Genomic DNA, 20970 nt, shown 5'->3' with positions numbered 1-20970 from the left:
AGTCCCTGCGGGCGGGGCGCAGTGCGCACGCGCGCACCGCCCCAGTGGGCGGGAACTGGAGGCCTTGCCCCGAGCGGGCCCGCGGCCGCGGCCTAGCAGCACCCCCTGGCGGCCCCCGGCGACCTAGCTTTAGGGCAAGGACCGGCCCTCGTGAAGGCTGAGGACCGTGGCGAGTCCCTCCGGCAGGCACGCCATCGGTTCCTGCCGCTGGTGTCTTTTCCCACCCCCGGTAGAAGCTGAGGCTTGGGGAGGTCAGCTCACCTGTTGCCCAGGAGCTCACAGAACGGGCGGAAGCTGAGAGAGAGAAGGGACCCCACTAGGAGGTCAGCGCCGAGGGCTGGAGCTGGACCTGGGGAGGGGGAGGGGCGGCCAGTCCGGCCCAGCACTTCCGTGCCACGGATTAGGGTGAATCTCTCTAACTGCTCAAGCCTTATTTTCCTCGCTGCAAAATGAGGTCATAACTCACAAGCTAATAGAGCTCCCTGTCCATGCAATGCCTGCTGTTCACCTGGATCTAAGCCACTGATGCGAGCACCTGCTGTGTGCGGGTGGGCGGCCGGGGAGGTGGACACTCAGTAACCACGCCGTGAACAGTGAGCACAGGGGAGGCGAGGCCCGCGGAGAAAGCTTCTGCCTCCCTCACTGGCCTGCCAGCCTCTCCCGCCCCTCCCATCCCTCCTCTCCTGCCGCCCTCTGGGAGGGCAGGACCCATCCTCTCTGCTCAATGGCCCTCCCAGCTGATGCCAAATCTTCTCTCCCCTCCCCTCGCCTGCTTCCCTGTCACCCTGACAGGTAGCACCCACTCGCTCAGGTGCTCTCCTCTGGCCGTCGCGGCCCCCTTTCCGAGGTTCCACCAGCCCCTGGTCCCACTCCGCATAACTTCTTCAAGGGCAGATCCACCAGCCAGCCACGTGCTAACCTCAGCGAAGCTCACGCCCTCGGGGTCGGGGACAGGGGTTTGTCCTGAGTGCTCCTGTGGCCTGGCCATTCTGCAGTGGATGCCCTGGGCCTCGTGTCCCCTACCCCACACATACTAGGACCCCACCTTCACACTGATGACTCAGGAAGCTTTCTCCTTGAAGTCTGGTCCCACCTGATGGTTCTCCTGTCAGCCCCTTCTCCCACGTGGCCCCTCCCTCTCCCACGTGGCCCCTCCCCTCTCACATGGCTCCTCCTCCCAATGGTGCCTGCTCTTTTGGGTATCCCTGGGCCCAGGCAGGCCTGTGCCTCCTTCCTTCTTTTCTGCTACGATGTACCTCAATGTCCTGAATCACCTCGTTCCCATTGTCCCCACTGTAGCAAATGCTGGGCTCCATACCCTGGCTGAATACAGATGGCTCACTGATTTTTTGCCTGCCTTGCCAGGAGGACAGGAATGTGGCCTCTCGTCTCCACTGCTGTGTCCTAGTGTCCAGGCCAGGGCCTGACAGAGTGGATCTGGAGCCCCTCCCAGGGCCAGGCTTTCCGGAAAGTTTCCAGTTGTACACATTTGACCTCCCCACCTAACCCCATAACATTTAATGAACTAGGAGATAGGGTGGGTGTAGCTGATACAGGAATGCCTCCAGGACATCTGAGAAGGGACAAAAGCAAGGTGCAAGGTAGCAGGATGAGCTGACCGGTACTCAGTTACAGATGGCACTGGAAGCCTGGGCCATCAACTGCCCTGGGCTGGGAATGGGGGTGGGAGGAGGGTTTATAGCTGTTTCCCAGCACCCAGATGAACAAAGGAATGAACTCTGACCTATTTCCACATCAGAGGACCCTGGTACTAGCCTGGGCTCCCACCAGAGCTGAGGGCTGCAAGTCCTCCCTCTGCATGGCAGGACACAAGCCCCTGGACTGAATCAGGGGTACCCCACCCCTGGTGGTGCTGTATGGGGTCAGTTCCCTCAGACTGGGACTGCTGGGCCCCAGGGGCACCAAGGAAACCTTGCCGCAGTGACCACCGCTTCCGTTCCACTCACACCCCAGACACAGTCTCCTCCAGTCTCCCCCAGTGGGTCCCCCACCCCCAAGCATATCTGCACAATCTCCCAGCACCCTGTGTTTCCAGGGCCTTGAATCTTCAAGCTGCTCTTAAAGAAAAAGAGTGCAGGTGTATATTAAGAAGCATGACACACAGACATGATGGGAGCAACATTCCCCCAAAAGGTTTGTCCAAGTTCTAACCTCTGGAATCTGTGATGTGACTTTCTTTGGAAATAGTGTTGTTACAGATGTAATTAAGTTAAGGCTCCCTAGTTGGGATCGTCCTGAATGAGGATGGGCTCTAAATCCAAGGACTGGCGTACTTACATGAGAAGGGAGAAGGCGATCTGAGACCCAGAGGAGAAGTCCATGTGAAGACAGAGGCAAAGACTGCGGATGTGGCCACAAGCCAAGGGGCACCGAGGATGGCTGGCACCACCAGAAGCTGGACGGGAGCCTGGAACAGATCCTCCCGACAGCCCTCAGAAGGAACCAACCCTGCCAACATCTTGATTCCAGACTTCTGACCTCTAGCACTGTGACGGAATAAATTTCTGTTGTTTTAAGACACCAGATTTGTGGTAATTTGTTCCAACAGTCCTAGAAAACTAGTACAGTGTGTCAAAGGTTTACTTAACTCATTAACTAATGAGAGAACCAGGAAAGGGGTTACAAATTCAAAAAAAGAGGTTCGAAAACCACAAATTTATATGGAGTAAAGGAATGCTAAAATAAACTTTAAAATAGATGGAGATTGGCTTTTTTCACAGGAAAAGTACAAGTGAACCTCTACTGGACCAAATGTATTTGCATGTCTATAAAAAGGAAGTATTTTCATTGCTGTTGGTCACTGACAATTTACAGAGCTGTAAAATAGCTCACAGACAATGAAAGGCAGGGAACTGATGAAGTCAGAATCAGATAACCTGGAAGGGCATGAACTAAACAACAATGGAGATACCATTATGATACTTTTTTTTTAAGTAAGACATTTCTGTATTGCTTGTTTTTTTTTTTTTTTAATATATTTTATTTATTTAATTTTGGCTGCATTGGGTCTTTGTTGCTGCGTGCAGGCTTTCTCTAGCTGTGGCGAGCGGGGGCTACTCTGTTGAGGTGCATGGGCCTCTCATTGCAGTGGCCTCTCCTGTTGCGGAGCACAGGCTCGAGGCGCACGGCCTTCAGTAGTTGTGGCACGCAGGCTCAGTAGTTGTGGCGCACGGGCTTAGTTGTTCCGCGGCATGTGGGATCTTCCCTGACCAGGGCTTGAACCCGTGTCCCCTGCACTGGCAGGCAGATTCTTAACCACTGCATCACCAGGGAAGTCCGCAGGTGTCATTTTAAAAGGCTGCGTTTCAGTTTACAAAAAGAGTCTACTAAATGACTATGGGTTACAGATAGCTTGAGGAGAGGGAAAGGGCTTCTTTATGTACCCAGTGTTAAAAAGAAAGCCACAGCCCCCAAAGGGAATCACATATGCTCAGCCAGGCCACTAAACCAGGGCTTAACAGCAACCCTTACTGAAGCTTCAACCTCCCCCAGAAATGCAGTCTTAACTGGTCAGTCAGGAATTCTCTGGTCGGCACCAATGAGGTTACCTGACACATGGGCCCTCGCCACCCACAGAGGAAGAGGAAGTCATCCGGCACAATGACCGCTTCCATCCCCCATAAGTAGGTGACCTAAGCCTGACATCGTCTTTTTTGTTTATGAGTTTTTTGTCTTGCTTTTAAAAATCTTCCCCTTTCTGGAGCCCTTTGGAACTCCCCTATACTTGCTGGATAGCATGCTGCCTAATTCATTAATTGGTCAGTAACACCAATTAGACCTTCAAATTTTAGTTGGTTGAATTTTTGTTTTTTAATACCAGGAAACAGAGCATTGAAACAACATCAATGGTGTTCAGGCAAATGACCACGGAAGCATTTCCCTCACCTGCTCACGCTGTCCTGTTATCAGTTTCTGGTTAGCTGGGTTTGGGGTGAGCAGTCCAAGGCACGGGCTTCTTCTCCATGAGAGGCTGGAAATGGGGAATCCACCTCGAGGTGTCCAAAGGTCATCCGAATGTCCATCCTCAGATAGGTCAATAGTTTGAAGGACATGGTCCCAACTTTTTCTCAGGGACTCTGGGGCTATCCTCCATTGAAGGCTTAGTCTCTCTCCTGTGGCTGATGGCAGAGCCTCAGGTGAAACAGAAGATGAGAGACTCAGTGGGTGTTGCTAATTTACTACCTAACATTTTCAAATGAAAGAGGCCTGATGAGGGTCAAAATAAGAATGATGCAACTGACAAAAAGATTTGGTTGTTTCTGTGACATGCAAAGATAGTAAGACAAATTAAAAAAAATTTTTGGCAGCGTGGCACATGCAATCTTAATTCCCTGACCAGGGATCGAACCCACACCCCCTGCATCAGAAGCACGGAGTCTTAACCACTGGACTGCCAGGGAAGTCCCCAGTAAAACCAATTTTTTAAAAACTTAGACAAAGAGTTCATGCAGGCGCCAAGCAAAGAGTCCAGGCAGCTAGTGCTTAAAAGGCCCAAACCCCCCAAAGGCTTTCAGGGAAAGGTTTTTAAAAACAGGGTGAGGGACAGGGTTGTGCGGTGAGTGGTCAGCTTGTGGACATTCTCCTGATTGGCTGGTGGTGAGGTAATCGGGAGTCAACATCATCAACTTTCTTGTTCCAACCGGTCTGAGGTCTATGGGCTTGTGGGCAGCAGACAGTTAACGTCTTCCAGCTGGTGTGGGTTTCAGCGTCTGCAGATCAGCTCAAGGACATGGCTCAGAAAAGTCTCTATAGTCCTTGAGGAGGAACTAAAGGTCCTTGACTTCAATGGCTAAACTATTATTATTTTGTCTTGCTTGACTGTTTTCCTTTCTTTCTGCATTTTATCACTTCTCTGATTAAATTTACTCTTTAGAACTCAGGGAAGGATTAGGACGCTAAAGTTTTTCTACAGACAAGAGGCAGGCAGAGAGAGAGAGAGAGAGAGAGAGAGTGAGTGTGTGTGTGTGTGTGTGTGTGTGTGTGTGTGTGTGTTATTTGTCATTTTATTGTAAAACTGTAAGAGTGCTTTATATATTCTGGATACAAGTCCCTTATCAGATAGATGATTTGCAAACATTTCCCCCCATTCCATGGATTGTCCTTTCAGTTTCCTGATAATGTCCTTTGAAGCACAGAAGTTTTTAACTTTGATAAAGTCCACTTTATCTAATTTTCCTTTTGTTGCTTATGCTTTTAGATTGTTAAGATTTAATCCTACGTTTTCTTCCAAGAATTTCAGTTTTAACTCTTAAATTTGCCTACGATCCACTTTTGAGTTAATTTTTGTATATGGTGTGATGTAGGGGTCAAACATCGTTCTTTTGCATGTGGATATTCAGTTGTATAAAAGATTATTCTTTCAACATTGAATTGTCTTGGCACCTTGCCAAAAATCCATCAACCATAAGTGTAAGAGTTTCATCCTGAACCTGTGATTCTATTCCATCGATCCACGTGTCTTGAATATCCAGCACCACCTTGCCTCAATTAGCGTAGCTTTGTAATAAGTTTTGTAATTGGGAACTGTGAGAGATTCCTCCAACATTATTCTTTTTCTTTTTTTCTTAGTGCATTTAGTGCAAGGGCTTTCTCTAGTTGTGGCAAGCGGGGGCCACTCTTCATCGCGGTGCGCGGGCCTCTCACTGTCGCGGCCTCCCTCGTTGCGGAGCACAGGCTCCAGACGCACAGGCTCAGTAGCTGTGGCGCACGGGCTTAGTTGCTCCGCGGCATGTGGGATCTTCCAAGACCAGGGCTCGAACCCGTGTCCTCTGCATTGACAGGCAGATTCTCAACCACTGCGTCGCCAGGGAAGCCCTGACCACATATTTTTATATTATCATACATACATATATGCTTTGAAAGCAAATGCTCTTTTTTTCTTCCAGTTTTATTGAGATGTAATTGATGTTTGCACTGTGTAAGTGTAAGGCGTGCAGCATAATGATTAGACTCCCATACATCATGAAATGATGACCTCAGTACATTTAATGAACATCCATCATCTCATATAGATACAAAATAAAAGAAAAAGGAAAAAAAGTTTTTTTCCTTGTACTGAGAACTCTTAGGATTTACTCTTAACAACTTTCATATATAACATTCAGCAGTTAATTATATTAATCATGTTGTACATTATATACCTAGTACTTATAACTGGAAGTTTGTACCTTTTGACCAATTTCATCCAATTCCCCCTCCCCCCACCCCTTGCCTCTGGTGACCACAAATCTGATCTCTTTTTCTATGTTTGTTTTCGGTATATGTATGTTGTAATCTGCAAAATTTGGTTGAATTTGTTTTTTTAGTCCTAATATAGATTTTTGTGGATTCCTTATGAGTTTCTTTCTTTCCTTTTTAAAAATATTTATTTATTTATTTGGTTGTGCTGGGTCTTAGTTGAGGCAAGCAGGCTCCTTAGTTGCGGCACGTGGCACCTCGTTCCTTGACCAGGGATCGAACCTGGGTCCCCTACACTGGGAGTGCAGAGTTTTAACCACTGCGCCACTGGGGAAGTCTCTCCTTATGAGTTTCTAAACATAGAATTGTGTCCTCTGAGGGACTTCCCTGGTGGTTCAGTGCCTAAGACTCCGCCCTCCCAATGCAGGGGGCCCAGGTTCAATCCCTGGTCAGGGAACTAGATCTCACGTGCCACGACTAAGAGTTTGTGCGCCACAACTAAGACCCGGCACAGCCAAATAAATATTAAAAAAAAAAAAAAAGAAAAGAAAAGAAAAGCGGGGCTTCGCTGGTGGCGCAGTGTTTGAGAATCTGCCTGCCAATGCAGGGGACACGGGTTCGAGCCCTGGTCTGGGAAGATCCCACATGCCGCGGGGCAACAAAGCCCGTGAGCCACAACTACTGAGCCTGCGCGTCTGGAGCCTGTGCTCCGCAACGGGAGAGGCCGTGACAGTGAGAGGCCTGCGCGCCGCGATGAAGAGTGGCCTCCTCTCTCCACAACTGGAGAAAGCCCTCGCACAGAAACGAAGACCCAACACAGCCAGAAATAAATAAATAAATTTATAAAAAAAGAAAGAAGAAAATCATTTTAAAAAAATCGCATCATCTGAGAATAGAGAGTTTTACTTTTCCAATCTGGATGCCTTTTGTTTCTTTTTCCTGCCTAACCACCCTTGCCAGGACCTGCAGTGCAATAGAGAGCAGACACCTTCGTCTGTGGATCTGCCTGCTTTTCCTCTCTGGATGTTCAAGCCCACGTGCTAACTGGCCCTGGAGCCCGAGCACCCTGGCCTCAGCATCTCTTTGCATCCCTCTGGCTTAAGTCAGTGTGGGGGTGGGGTAGGGGGGGCACGGGCAGTATGGACACCTGCAGCGGGGGGCGGGGCGCTGAGGAGCTGCCTTCCCCACGACTTGCCTTTAGAGAATTGGTGCCCTGGTCTCCCCGGCCACAACACATACCCACTCAGTGCTCCCGCTCAGCGCTCTCAGAGGGTGCTGTCCACAGAATGTTTTTCAAAGGGAATATCAAGGGCTGGCTCGGAGGTGTCAACGAGGGATCAGGTAGGGAATCTTTTGCAATCTGCTTTCTAAAGAGCTCGGCTTTCCTGCCTCTCTTGCAAAACGAGGGGAATTTCCAGGCTGGTTTGCCACTTGCCTTTCATTTAGCTCATACAGTTACGCAGCCAGAAACCTTCTCCCGGGTGGTCCTGCCTTCTTCCCCCACTGGCCTGGTTTGAGGTGTTCTGAGAGGGTCAGACGTCCAGGAGACTCTTCTACGCAGGTCGGAAGTGGGTCAGGGAAGCACCCTGGTCAGGAGCTGGAGGTGGGGGCCTGGGAGACGGAAGGGTCATGGGGAGCACGACAGGGAGAGTCTCCAAGAGAATGACCGACTCTCTCCCAGGCAAGGAAAGATTAACCGGTGCCCTGCGTGCAAGGTCTGAACAGTCCTAAATGCTTCAGAGAGGAGACGAAAGAGGATTTCACAACTCCTGCAGCTGTGACAGACAAGAACCAACTCAACTTAAGCAAGAAATTGTGAGCCCACGTAACTTGCAAGTCCAAGGGGTTCAGCTTCGGGGACAGCTGGATCCAGGAGACCCCAGAATGCTCTCCGAGTTCTGCCTCTCCACCCTTCGCTCTGCTTGCCTCTGGGACGCCTTCATCCTCTGGTGTGCACCCTGAGTACTCTGGGTATTTTTTATAGCTCTTGGGATGACCGACACCCCCGAGACAAATCTCTGTTAGAGCCTGACTTGCTCCCCAGGGCCAGGGTTCCCAGTTCAATCACCATGGGCAGGAGGGTGGGCACCACAGCTGGATTAGCCGGGCACCCACCCAGCCAAAGGGTGGAAGGCAGGGGCCTGTGACTGACAGCCCACTAGAACGAAGGGGCCTCTGAGCCCCTGGAAAGTGCAGTAGAGAGCATGTGGCCCCACTGAGGTGGGCAGCACCCCAAGGCAGTGTGGGCCTGGTCCGAGAGTGGCCGATTCCGGAATTGCTGATGACCTGCACCCGCTCCCTTACCAGAGGCCGTCACTCCCACACTCCCATCCTCTGGCCCCACTCCCCATGGAAGCGGGGAGGTCCCTTTGAATCCATGGAGGGGAGGGAGCCCCTGAAAGGACTCATCCCTTGTCCCCAAGTCAGGCAGTGGGGCTCTGAACAGGCGCAGATGAGGGGTGTGACCGTCCCCTCACCCAGGTGTTGTCACACTCATGCCCGCGTCGGAACCCACCCCTGCCTAGGGACCCCGGTGGGCTGACAAAGCCAGGACTGAACGAAGGTGAAGGCCCCACCCCTACTTGCTCAGCCAGAGCCGGTGAGCCTCGTCCCTCTCCGTCTTGGGGGAGTGGCCGCAGTGGCCACACACCTGCGGAGGGGCTGCGCGTGGCAGGGCACACCCTGGCTGGCTCTTCTCTGGTTTCGAGAGAACCTGAGCCACGGACCACAGAGGGCCCGGGGCTCCGCTCTGGGGACGGTGCCTTCGGTCCTGCCTTGGACACCGCCTCCCTTCTGGGGTCTCCTTTAAGTTCCTCACCACCCCGGGCCTGAGAGACCCTTTGGGTAGGGCTGTGAGCTTGAGTGGCTGGCCACCTGCTGTCCAGCTGGAGGTGTGCGTGCCCGGATAGGGCCCTGGGGGGACGCTCAGCTCTGAGGGGCTGGCGTGGTGGGCCGCGCTGTTTCCCGGCCACTGGCCTCAGGCCTGGACACGAGAGGAAGGGCGTGCCAGCAGCTCTCTAGGACTTGGCCCCGAGGCGTCTTCCTCCCCTGGTTGTTTGGGCTCCTGCCTTGTTCCCTCTGGGGAGCTGACCGGACGCCCTGGAGACAACAAAGGGCAGGGGCTCCTTCAAGCCACCCCTGCGGTCCTGGCCTCCGGGGCTCAAGACCACGCCACGCCACGCCACGCCACCCCTCCCCTCCACTTCGGGAGACCGTGCCTTGCTTCCCGGGGCCCTCACGCCTGGCATACGTGGCGCAGACACACACGCCGGCAGGGGAGGCTCCACAGACGCCCAACGTGAGGGAAGGCAGGAAGGAACTGGGGGGAGGCTCCACCAGCCTCCGGCCCCAGGGTGGGCTGGGGAGGGGTGAGGGCAGCGTCAGAGAGGCCAGGGGAGGGCACGCGGAGGCCCGGGGCCACGCCACCCCCGACACGCCCTCGGCCTCCTCCCTCCCACTCTCCAGAGGTGGCTTCCACAGCTCACACCCGCCTGCCAGCGCCCCCCTCCCCAGCCCTATCAGGTCAGGGAGCCGGGTGGTTAGCGCCCTGGAGGGCGGTGGCCTTCTACCTTAAGGGCTGGGCTCTGTCTGGGCCAGTTGGGAGCCTGGTCCCACCATATGCCTGATGCGCGGTCAAGGCCTGGGGATCTTTCTCTCCCGCCAGGAAGTCCCTCAGCTCAGCCGGTCCCACCAAGGCCAGGGAGGAAGACCCCGAGAAGGCTCCGCGCAGCTCGAGTCAAGGACAACCGGCTTCAGAAGCTTAGAAAGGGCATCCGGAGAGAGCTGGCCAGCAGGGCAGGAGCCGCTCCTCCCGGGGCCCACGCCTGGCCCCTGGCAGCTGCAGGGCCCCCTGTGGAAGCGGGGCTCATTGCCTGTGAGAATGGGCTCTCGGTACCACGCCAGTCACAGTGGCTCACGGCTCAGGTGTCCCCCCCCAGGCCTCTGCTCCCCACCTGCCCAGGAGGCACAGAGGCGGCGGCGGCAGAAGCCCAGGCCCCGGCCCCGCGGCAGCCCCCGTCTGAACCCCCTCTCAGATCCTCCCGGCCCTCCTGGCTGGGGGCGCACTCCAGTCCCCACCAGTCCTGTGGGGGGAGCCCCCGGTGCAGGACAGCCTGTGTTTGGTGCTGAGCTCCCTGCAGACACCAACGAGCAAAGGCCTGGACTGCTGTTCCAGGGTGGGAACAGAGCGTGGGCCGCTCGGAGCCGCCCGCCAGCAGCCCAGGGGGAAGGCAGTCACTGTCCGTCCGTGTGAAGAAAGGGTTTGGGGCCTTTGCAGGTTTGATCACAGGAGCTACAAACGAGGCTGGTGGTTTCGGGGAGGGGACCACGTTCTTGGGCAGAAGAATCCCAAGATCGGATGGACCCTCACACCCCAGTCTCTTCTAAGTCCCACTCGCTGAGCCCTTTCTGTGCCAGGACCTGGCAACAAGCCCCTGGCACAAATCCCCCAGTAGGATCCTCCCATAAAGCAGCGGGTAAGTGTGCCACACCCAGGCCACAAAGGCAGCGACTACGAGGCAGCCCATGCGGCCTGACCTTCGTGCCTGGCTGGCTCGGCCCACCACACAGCCTCTGACTGCCATAGCATGGCCTGTGTGGGTCCTTGGCCTACACTCCAGGCCCTGGGGGCTGGCCTTCACCCTCCCTCTGGGCAGTTCTGTATGTGTATCTGTGTTTAGGAGGAGGTTCCATGACCCCCAGGATCTATGAGTGCCCCAGTGAGTGGGACAGGCCCCTGTTGAACAGGTCAGGCTACTGCTCTAGCTCAAGAGAGATGTATCTACACAGCAAGAGTTGTTCCTAGGGTTAGCTCTAACTCATGAAATAAACACGCTTTATTGTACAAATCACACACAGGTCCTGGGCCTGGGCCAAATCCACATCCCCAGCCGGGCCCTGGCTCCGAGCCTGCTCTGTGGTCCCAACCCTGGCCTGCAGTGCCAGGTTCTCCTGTGGAGTACGCAGGCATCCGTGAGCAGGCTGCTTGTAGGGTGGGCCTCCCTGGGCTGTGGGCACGCAGGCACTGTGGCAACCCCAACCTGAAGACAAGTGGAGTGGAGCGGAGTCCCCACCTGCTCAGGCTTAGGGGCCACAGGGGTCCACACAGTCCTGCCCGCTGCGGAACACGTGGTAGATGCTGGTGGGAGGGAACATGGCCACGGCGCCGAGCAGAGAGCCCACCTGGATGGCCACGCCAGCTGCCAGCAACGACCGCTGGCCCCCCCCATGCAGCAGGGAGCTGGAAGCCACCTTCACGTATGAGAACACGCCGAGACACAGAACCCACGACACCACCTGGGAAGGTGGACACAGTAGCAGGCTGAGCGTGAGATGCCCCGCTCTAGAGTGAACCCCCTCCCTACTGCCACCCTCTTTGCTTCACTGTGCCCCAACATACTTACCACAAGGACCACCCCTGCAGAGGTGCCCACCAGAGGTGGGCAGGGGCTCAGGATTGCCAGCGCCATCAGGTAGGTCCCAAAGAGCATGCCCAGCAGGGAGAGACTGCCCAGCCCTGCCAGGGACCTGCCAGGGGTGAGCAAAAACTCAGGGCTCAGGCCCAGGCTCTCACCCCTAAGTCCCACCCTGAGTGGCCTGGGCTGCCCACATACCTGCATAGAACACCCATGGCCAGGAAGCAGGCGAGGGGGTTGGCGGCACTGCCCAGCACCACAGCCAAGTGGTAGGCTGGGCGCCCATAGGGCAAGCAGGAATAGCTCTGCACAGCAGGCAACACACCATTGGTCAGAGCGTTGGTGACGGCCAGCAGGCCCAGCAGGCAGACACCACGGGTGGAGAGCAGCCGATGGGCCGCAGGTTCTGGGCTGCGGGTGGTGCCTGCCGCCTTGCTGGGAGACTCCTGCAGGGGTGAGGCCTCTTCCTCTTCCTCCACTCCTGGGGCTCCCACCTGCAGGCAAGGCCCTGGGCCTCCTGTGGGTACAGGCGGTGGTGACGGCAACAGCACCAGGAGACCCTGAAAGGCGGCAGCTGAAACGACTAATAGGGCAGACAAGACCCCAAAAAAAGTGCTGGCAGGAAAACGCTCTGGGAAGTCAATGGGGGGCCCAGGAGTGCCATTGGTGGGGGTTGGTGGGCACTCGAGGCGACCCACACCCTGCACTAGGGCCAGCACACAGGGCAGCAGGGCACTGAGGCCCTGACCCAGGAAGAAGGACCGCAAGAAGGAAGGTGGCAAGCGGCTCAGGAAGGGCAGGAAAGTGACATTCGAAGCACAACAGGCCAGCGCCAGCACGAAGGAGAGAGCCAGGAAGGCCACGGAGTGCTCCTGCCCCGCCACTGTTGCCACGTGGGGCCACAGAGGGGCCAGCAGGGCCGTGCCCACCACGCTCAGCACCTGCACCACTTGGATGGGGGCCCTCTCGCCATTGCCCGGGGCCAGCCGCCTCCACAGGGTCACCACCAGCAGACCCAGGTTCCCCAGCGCCACAAGCACAGAGAGGTAGGAGGGGAGACTCCAACCTGTAAGGAAAAAAAGGAGGAAGCGTGTCGGGCAGGATGCGCAGGGCCAGAGAGCAGCTGCAAGCCACCTCCCCCGCACGCAGCCTCGCCCCCTGCCCACATGAACTCACCCTCGGGGAGGTCTTTCACCACAACAGGCAGCTCTACCCAGATCCCGTTGATGGCAGCCCATGAGCCCATGCCAAAGAGGGCTACCAGAACGTGGGTCAGCACCAGACGGCCCAGCGGGGGTGCCGCCATTTAGCCCAAGGCTGGAGCCTTCAGGACAGGGCAGAGGTCACAACCAGCTCTTCTTTCCCCACCTAGGTCCAAAAAAGACGCTTCGGCTCCTCCGGGAAGTGAAGGCTTCGTCTAGCTTGAAAGAAAGAAACATGTGTGCAGAATCACAAGGGAGAGACACAGAACCATCGTCAGGAGAGGACCAGACGGCCAAGGCCAGGGAAACTGGGGGGATGCCGGGGGTGGGGGATGGGGAGAAGAAGGGACCAAGCACACCGGCAGCCTGTGCCGGGGTCACGACACAGCAAAGGCCGGCAGGCAGGGAAGCAAGAAGGCGCCGAAGCCCAGGAGAGGATGATGAAAGAGGGAGATGATCTTCGGGTGTGAACTACCGAGGCCGCCAGAGTACTCCCCCCACCCCATGGATACGGGACAAGGACTCCGGGACAGGTCCACCTCTCAGGCGCCAAGCACACCTCTGCGGCTTCTGCGAGACCCGAGACAGCCGGAGACAAGTCGGGGCTGGGGGTGTGGCCGCGGCGGGCACCGCCCCTCGCTGCGTCAGCGGGGCGGCGGAGAGCCGACCGGTACGCTGGGGTGCCTGCGCCTCCCGGTCCTGAACACGCGCGCTCCCTGACCTGGCGACCGGCCGTCCCGCCACACTTCGAGGGCGCCGCCTCCGGCCCAGGGTCGAGGCCCCAGCCCAGAACCGGTGGGGCCGCAAAACGCAGCCGAGCGGGAGCGAGGACTCCAACTCACCCGCCGGGACTCGGAGAAACCACCCGCCGGCGCGCCCCAGCGCCTGATATACCGCTCCGGAAATCGAGTGGGGAGTCCAGGGGCGGGAGGGCCTGCCGGGGCCCTGACCCCGCCCCCCGAGGCAAGCCGCGCCCCCGACGGCCCCACCCCTTCCGCCGCAGGAGCCGCCTCTTCCGCTCCCCTGGGCGGAACTCGGAACGCAGCGAGTGGCTATGGCTCCGGGTGCGGCCCGGCGGGCCCGGCAAAGGGTCCGGATCTTGCCGCTGGCCGGGGCGCGGAGCCGCTCGGCGGAGGACTGGTGGTGGGATCGGCTGGCGCCGAGCGGCTCCGGTTACCACCTGCTGCAGTCGGACAGCATGCTGCTGGTGTTGCCAGGCCCGGGGCCCGCCCGCCCCCGCGCTCAGAGGCGCGCCGCCCGCCGTGCTCAGCTGCTGCGGCTCCACCGGGCCCGCGCCGCTGAGGCCAAGGCCAAGGCCAAGGCCAAGGCCAAGGCCAGGACCACACCCGCACCCGCACCCGCACCCGCGCCCGCACCGCACCAGGAGCCCGACCCGGGCTGGGGCGACCGCATTCCCTTGGAAATCCTGCTGCAGATTTTCGGGCTGCTGGTGGCGGCGGATGGGCCTATACCCTTCCTTGGCAGGTACCCCAGGACCATCGCGCACAGCGCCGGGTCTCAGGCTGACCTCTTAGGCACTCAGCGGGTGGCTGAGCACCCACACACGCGTCCCAGGGAGCGCAGTCTCTCAGGGCGTCCAGTTGGAATCCCAGGGGCCCGACTTTGAACTGAGGGGTCCGCAGCGTTGTGAGAGTTGGCGGGGGGCAGGTCCCTCCTCTTAGAAAACCCCATAGCGACAGCCCGTGAGGGCGAGCATCGACCACAAAAGGCCCGGCCCCTCAGGAGAGATTTTCTCCCAGGGCTGCACGCGTGTGCCGCCGCTGGCACGAGGCCGCCTCCCAGCCAGCGCTCTGGCACACACTCACCCTGTCACCCCCGCTGACTGGCCGCTCCGCCAAGAGTGGGACCAAGACTGAGAAGAAGCTTCTTGCTTCCCTGGAGTGGCTTATGCCCAGTCGGTGAGCAGTTTCATCTTTTTCTTATCCCCTCATTCCCCTTCTGTGTTGTGTGAAAGCCCCAGGCCCCCTCCTGCATCCCTGCACGAAGGTGATGGGTGGGGAGAAGGCTGGCAGAAGGGGCAGTGTGGGAACACTGTGCAGCTCTGTCTTTGCTGTCGGCCCAGGTTCTCACAGCTCCAGAGGCTGACTCTCATCCACTGGAAGTCCCAGGTACACCCTGTGTTGAAGGTGAGAGCTCGAGGCTGCCCTGCACGCCAGCCATGACATTCTGGGGTTACCCACCAGGGAGTGGGTCAGGTAATGTGGGGCCCAACGATGCCCCATGAAGATGCCTGCTTGGTTCTCCTTTCCTGGCGTGTCTTCCAGCAGGGAGGTGTGAGAGGTGGGAGCACCCAGGTAGGCCTGGCACGGCCAGGAAGGAGACCATTGCTGAGGCAGTAAAGTGCGGTTGGCACCAGCCGTTGGTCTGTTTCCCTTGTGGACCACAGCCTGCCCTCCCTCAGCCCCAACTGGCCCTCTGTCTTCCACAGCTGGTTAGCGAGTCCTGTCCCCGGCTCACCTTCCTCAAGCTTTCCGATTGCCACGGTGTGACCCCTGACACTCTGACCATGCTAGCCAAAGCCTGCCCCCAGCTCCACAGCCTGGACATACAGCACTCCGTGGTGAGCCCAGGAGTCCCCAGGGGCCCCAAGGAAGCCTGGGCTGAGTTGACCGGTCCCTCTGTGCTGGGTCTCCAGGTGGAGTCCACGGCTGTGGTAAGCTTCTTGGAGGAGGCGGGGCCCCGAATGCGGAAGCTGTGGCTGACCTACGGCTCCCAGACGACAGCTGTCCTGGGTGCGCTGCTGGTAGGTTGGTCACGGGCAGCAGCAGAGCTGGGGGCTGAGCCAGGGCTGCCAGGCCTCCGGCCCCACCTCTCCCCCTCCTCTCCAGGGCGGCTGCTGCCCTCAACTCCAGCTCCTGGAGGTGAGCACTGGCCTCAACCACAACAGCACTCCCCTCCAGCTGCCTGTCGAGGCCCTGCAGAAAGGCTGCCCCCAGCTGCAGGTACCTGCCGCCCCACCTCTTCCACCTGTCACCCCCCTCCCCACCTGCAGCCTGGGCCTCGCTCCCAGGTGTTGCGGCTGCTGAACCTGATGTGGCTGCCCAAGCCTGCCGGGCGAGCGACGACTCCTGGCCCAGGCTTCCCCAGCCTCGAGGAGCTCTGCCTTGCCAGCTCCACCTGCAACTTTGTGAGCAACGAGGTCCTGGACCGCCTGCTCCACGGTTCCCCTCACCTGCGCTTGCTGGATCTCCGTGGCTGTGCTCGAATCACACCTGCTGGCCTGCATGATCTTCCATGTCAGGGTCAGCACTCCCCGGGTGGTGGCTGGGCAGGTGGGATGTGGGGATTCTTGCCCACCCCACAGCTCATGCCCATTCCTCTCACCTCCAGAGCTGGAGCAGCTTCACCTGGGCCTGTATGGCATGTCAGACCGGCTGACTCTAGCCAAGGAGGGCAGCCTTCTGTTAACTCAGAAGTGGTGCCACACTCTGCAGGAGCTGGACTTGAGTGGCCAGGGCTTCAGTGAGAAGGACCTGGAGCAGGCCTTAGCTTCCTTCTCAGGCACCCCTGGGGGCTCGCACCTGGCACTGTGCTCCCTCAACCTCCGGGGCACCCGGGTCACACCAAGCACAGTCAGGTCAGCATCCCCACCCCCGCCAGTTCCTTGGAGCCAGTATGGCTTGATCCCCTGTCCTGCCTGGCTTGCCAGCTCCAGGGGTCTGAAAAGGGAGCCCATACTGGCCCAGCCCCTGCCTGGGGTTGGCCTTAGGGACACCAAGGGTACTGGGCTTGGGCTTTGATGGCTGTAGGCGGCAGAGCCAGCTGCGGTGCAAGGGTAGAGAGGGCTCCTTAGACTGGCTCAGCCATGCTGTGCCTGGGTCTTGGGGCCAGTGGCTCAATCTCCCATGGCCTGCACTGCTCCCACAGCTCTGTGATCAGCAACTGCCCAGGCCTGCTGTACCTCAACCTGGAGTCCTGCCGCTGCCTTCCCCGGGGCCTGAAGCGGGCCTACAGGGGCCCAGAGGAAGTCCAGTGGTGCCTGCAGCAGCTGCTCACCAGTCTCCCCCCTCCCAGCTAGGCAGCTCCAGCCAGCCAGCCCTGCCCTGACCCCTTTCCCATTTTTGAATGTGTGAGCATTTTGTTACAATAAAACATTTTTAGGAACTCATGTGTGGTCTTTGGTATCCCAGTGAGAGGCTAGGGGTTGTCCCTGAGGGAACTACTTGGGGCTAGAACTGGCCCAGAACCTGTGTGTTGTGGTGTTGGGGGCAGCCCCCAGGGCTCCTGAGTCAGTCTGTGGCTGTGCCTTGCCTGCTCAATCCTGGGCTCAAATCTTGGACTGAGTGTGAGTGTGTGTGTGTGTGTGTGTGTGTGTGTGCTTTCCACCCTCAGGGACACTAAGGTGAGATGTCTGTGATTGCAGAGGCGGCAATGGAGAAGGGGAGGCCATGCTCAGCTACGGGGCTCGTTGTGGGGCACCTGCCTACAGATTCCTCTCCAGCTCAGGCCTGGGATGTCGCACTACCCCACCCTTCAGGCCAGGACTGTGAACCAGGCTGTACAGGGGGCCTCCAGTGGGGTGGGGACTAGCGGGGGAAGTGCACGCCCACCGCAGGGCCGGGCCGGGCGACTCCCTGGAGAAGGGATGATCAACAGGACGGCCCCTTCTAGAACCCGCCGCCCAGAGCTTCTAGAACCCAGCGTAGCCCAGCCTAGACCGCCACTTGGTGTCGCTCCCCTGCCTTCGCCTGAGAACTGCTCCTTCCTGGACCGCAACCCTGAAGGCTTTATTCTCCCAGGTATGAGTGTGGCTGTGAGCAGTGGGCAGTGGCAACAGGCGAGCCGCACAGCTGACGGTCTGTACCCGACCCAGGCCCCCAAGGGCCGGGTCAGCGGCCTGCCTACGACCTCCGGCAGCAAGCCCTTCCAGCTTTGGGCCCAAGGGCTCTTCTGCACCGAGCGCAACCTGGCCAAGCGCCTCAAGAACAACAGTTTCTACCCGTTCACGCAGCAGCAGCCCAACGGTGAGGGCGACACTCAGTTGCGACGGGACCAGAACCCGGCGGAGCGGGGACGCGGGGCGGGGACTGGAATCTGAACGGGGCGGGGCCCGGCCGGCTGCGGCCTGCGTGAGCGCTGGAACTGCAGGCTGGACCCTGACAGCGGCCCCGGGCCCTGCGGGCGGCGGGCAGTTCCGGGCCCAAGCCCTGGCACTTCCACCTCGGGCTGCGAGCAGGGGCCCGGTATCCTCACGCGCCCCTGCCGCGCCGCCCCCAGTCTTCGTGCTCGAGTACTACCTGGACACGCTGTGGAAGGGGACGCTGCTCTTCATCGTCTGCTTCCTCCTCGTCAGCTTCGGGCTTGTGAGCGAGGTCTGAGCTCCTGGGCCCGCCCCCCACGGCCTTCCTACCCTGGGGGCCGGACCCCCACTCGGTGCCCCGCCCCCGGGTCCCGCGGCAGCTCAGAAAGTCCCCGCGGCGCCCACAGGTGCAGAAGCAGGAGACTTGGGGCTTCCCTGCCTACGGCGTGGGCGTCGGCCTGTGGCTCATGATCTCGTCGCTACCGCGGCGCCGCCTGGTGCTGAACCACGAGCGCGGCGTGTACCACTTCTCCATCCAGGGCCGCACCGTGTGTCAGGGCCCCATTCACCTGGTCTACGTGCGCATGGCGCTCAGCTCCGATGGTGACGCACGGGGCGGGCCGCGGCCGGGGGTGGGGGGGGATGGCGTGCAGGGGAAGGGGAAGCCACGTGGAGTGGGGAGGAGCAGACAACTGGCCCAAGCCCCGCCCCCGGCGCCCCCGCCCCCGGCGCCCCCGCCCCCGGCGCCCCCGCCCCCGGCGCCCCCGCCCCCGGCGCCCCCGCCCCCGGCTCTCCAGAGACCTGGGGCTGAGCGGCTTGCCCCTTGCCAGCCTACGGAAGGTGCTTCTTCCAGCTGGTTCTGTGCGGCCACAAGCTGGAGCCGCTGGTGCTGGTGCAGCTGTCGGAGCGCTACGAGGTGGGTCCCTTCCAGCCGGCCACGGGGTCCCAGACACGCTCCCTTCCCCTCCTTGGTTCAACATGACGCCAGCCACTGTTTAGGGTCTTAAGATAGGGCCAGTGCATACAACGGGGTCCTGGCCCAGGCCCTCGAGCTGGGAGCCGGCGGAGAGGGCGCCGGGGCTGACGGGCAGGGCTGGAGGTGCGGTCTGGCCAAGGGGAGGGGACGCCTCCGGCGCAGCTCTTGTTCGGGCAAAAGCTGACCGCCACCCGCTCGCACAGCAAATGGAATACCTCGGCCGTCATATTGCCCGGAAGCTCAACATTAACTACTTCGACTGCCTGGCCACGTCGTACCGGCACGTGGTCCGCCACCGGCCGCCGGGGGCCGCCTTCAGCCCAAGCATCCTGCTGCGCAAGACCAGTGCCCAGGACAAGCGGGACCCTAACAGGTCAGCCCAGGACTTGTGATGCTGCCAGCTGGCGCCCAGCCCTCCCCCACCCCGGGACTGCATTCTCCCTTCCCCTCCAATCTCCCACCTCCACCTGACCACTGGCCTTCTTCTCAATAAAGCGACCTCCTGCTTCAAGCCTGCTCATTTCCTCCGTGCGGTGGGGGCTGCCGCCCCAGGGCCCTCCTGTGGTGCACACCTCGAAGGGCCTCAGGGAGCCTTTCAGGGAGCAACCCCAGAGTTTGGGTTGGAAGATGGGGGTCGCAGTGGGACTGAGGGTGACAAGTAGCCAGGCCTCTAGAACACGTGTGAGACACACTGCCTCTCTTGGTCAGTAGCAGTGAACTGGTCCTTCCAGGCTTCAGAAGTGCTGACCAATGAGCAGAATCCAGGAGTCAGAATCTAATTGGTCCAGTCTGGGTCAGGTGCTGTTCTAGTCCAATCAGCAATGGGATGGGGGCACCGCCGAAGGTCCAGCACTGTGCCTAGGGGTGGATCCTGCACTGGACACTAGTGGAGTTTCCCCTGCGGAGCTCTAGGCCAGAGCTCAAGGCCTGCTGGGGAGTAGACCCAACATATCCCTGGAGCGTGCTCCTGCCTGTCTGCTGGAACCCCAGTCCCATGTTCCCTGTCCAGCGGGTGTTCTTGCCTCCTGGGTGCTGGAAGCTGCTGTGGGAGCAGAGAAGGCACCTGGGTCTCCCCGTCAGCATTTTTCCTTAGGGCCGTGCTCACGACCCAGGTCTTTGTGCATTGTATCAGCTGAGTGTCCCTGGAACCAGAACCAGCTGCATAATTTGCAGGGCCCCATGCAAACTGAAAATGCAGAGGTCCTTGTTAAAAAGTTATTAAGAATTTCCAGATGGCAGTGCTAGAACATTAAACCAACTGTACCCGTTAGTGCTGGGGGCTTACCTGCCCACCAGCCAGTAGGCTGAACAGCCAGGTGTGTAGGCATCCAGCCCCACCCACCAGCAGGTTGGCGGTTGGCACCAGACCTGGGATCCCCTGTGCCCCACACAGCCCCACTCACCAGTGAGCCTGCACCCTCTGTGTGAGACAAGGTCTGGCAGCCAACTGGTCCAGGGGCCAGCCCCATCTACCAGGGTGCCCACAGTAGCAGGCCCTGCCACAACAGAAGGGCCCTTGCAGCCCACACAGAGGGCAGCCCTAGAGCATACAGCTCTGGTGACCAGAGGGGAGTGTGCTGCTGGGTCACATAGGGCATCTCCAACATAAGCCACTTTTCCAAGATCAGGAAACATAACTGACCTACCTAAGACACAGAAATAAAAACAGAGAATTGGGCAAATGAGGCTACAGAGGAATATGTTCCAAATGAAGGAACAAAGGCACTACAAAAAAAGGAAATGATAGGCCAATATCCCTGATGAACATAGGTTTAAAAAATCCTCAATAATATATTAGCAAACCAAATCCAACAACATATTAAAAGGATCATACACAATGATCAAGTGGGATTTATCCCAGGGATGCAAGGATGGCTTAATATCCACAAGTTAATCAATGTGATACACCACATCAACAAACTGAAGAATAAAAATCATATGATCATCTCCATAGATGTGGAAAAATCTTTTGACAAAATTCAGCATCCTTTTTTAAAAAATTTATTTTTAATTTATTTATTATTTTTGGCTGCGTTGGGTCTTCATTGCTGCACGTGGGCTTTCTCTAGTTGCAGCAAGCGGGTGCTACTCTTTGTTGCAGTGCGTGGGCTTCTCATTGCAGTGGCTTGTTGTGGAGCA

General features: G+C 58.4%; 2 protein-coding genes across 12 annotated transcripts; one reads left to right on the top strand and one right to left on the bottom strand.

The window, feature by feature from the left end:
- Positions 1-10962: 10962 nt before the first annotated feature.
- On the bottom strand, positions 10963-13759 carry SLC52A2 (solute carrier family 52 member 2). 9 transcript variants are annotated; one of them, XM_060115900.1, is made up of 6 exons: positions 13657-13759; positions 12789-13033; positions 12554-12678; positions 11811-12172; positions 11601-11724; positions 11191-11493 (listed from the first exon to the last, which is right to left on the bottom strand). In XM_060115900.1, exons 2-6 carry the CDS (start codon positions 12916-12918, stop codon positions 11281-11283), a joined length of 954 nt encoding a protein of 317 aa, XP_059971883.1. In that variant the 5' UTR covers positions 12919-13033; positions 13657-13759; the 3' UTR covers positions 11191-11280. The 9 variants fall into 9 exon arrangements, with proteins under 9 accessions (XP_059971882.1, XP_059971883.1, XP_059971876.1 ...); XM_060115899.1 differs by lacking the exon at positions 12554-12678 and having other exon boundaries at positions 10963-11493; XM_060115893.1 differs by having other exon boundaries at positions 11811-12678.
- Positions 13441-16939, top strand: FBXL6 (F-box and leucine rich repeat protein 6). Of its 3 annotated transcripts, none has more exons than XM_060115891.1 (9): positions 13441-14299; positions 14575-14733; positions 14898-14961; positions 15264-15392; positions 15471-15578; positions 15664-15777; positions 15846-16077; positions 16166-16412; positions 16703-16939. In XM_060115891.1, the coding sequence occupies exons 1-9, from the start codon at positions 13869-13871 to the stop codon at positions 16851-16853; spliced, it is 1635 nt and encodes a 544-aa protein (XP_059971874.1). In that variant the 5' UTR covers positions 13441-13868; the 3' UTR covers positions 16854-16939. The 3 variants fall into 3 exon arrangements, with proteins under 3 accessions (XP_059971874.1, XP_059971875.1, XP_059971873.1); XM_060115890.1 differs by having other exon boundaries at positions 13443-14299; positions 15264-15395; XM_060115892.1 differs by lacking the exon at positions 15664-15777 and having other exon boundaries at positions 13442-14299; positions 15264-15395.
- Positions 16940-20970: the final 4031 nt, after the last annotated feature.

The sequence above is a fragment of the Mesoplodon densirostris genome, chromosome 13 (assembly GCF_025265405.1).
Source record: "Mesoplodon densirostris isolate mMesDen1 chromosome 13, mMesDen1 primary haplotype, whole genome shotgun sequence".
NCBI lineage: Eukaryota > Metazoa > Chordata > Mammalia > Artiodactyla > Ziphiidae > Mesoplodon > Mesoplodon densirostris.
The sequence above is the reverse complement of the archived record's forward strand: the minus strand, read 5'-3'. Positions and strand labels throughout refer to the sequence as shown.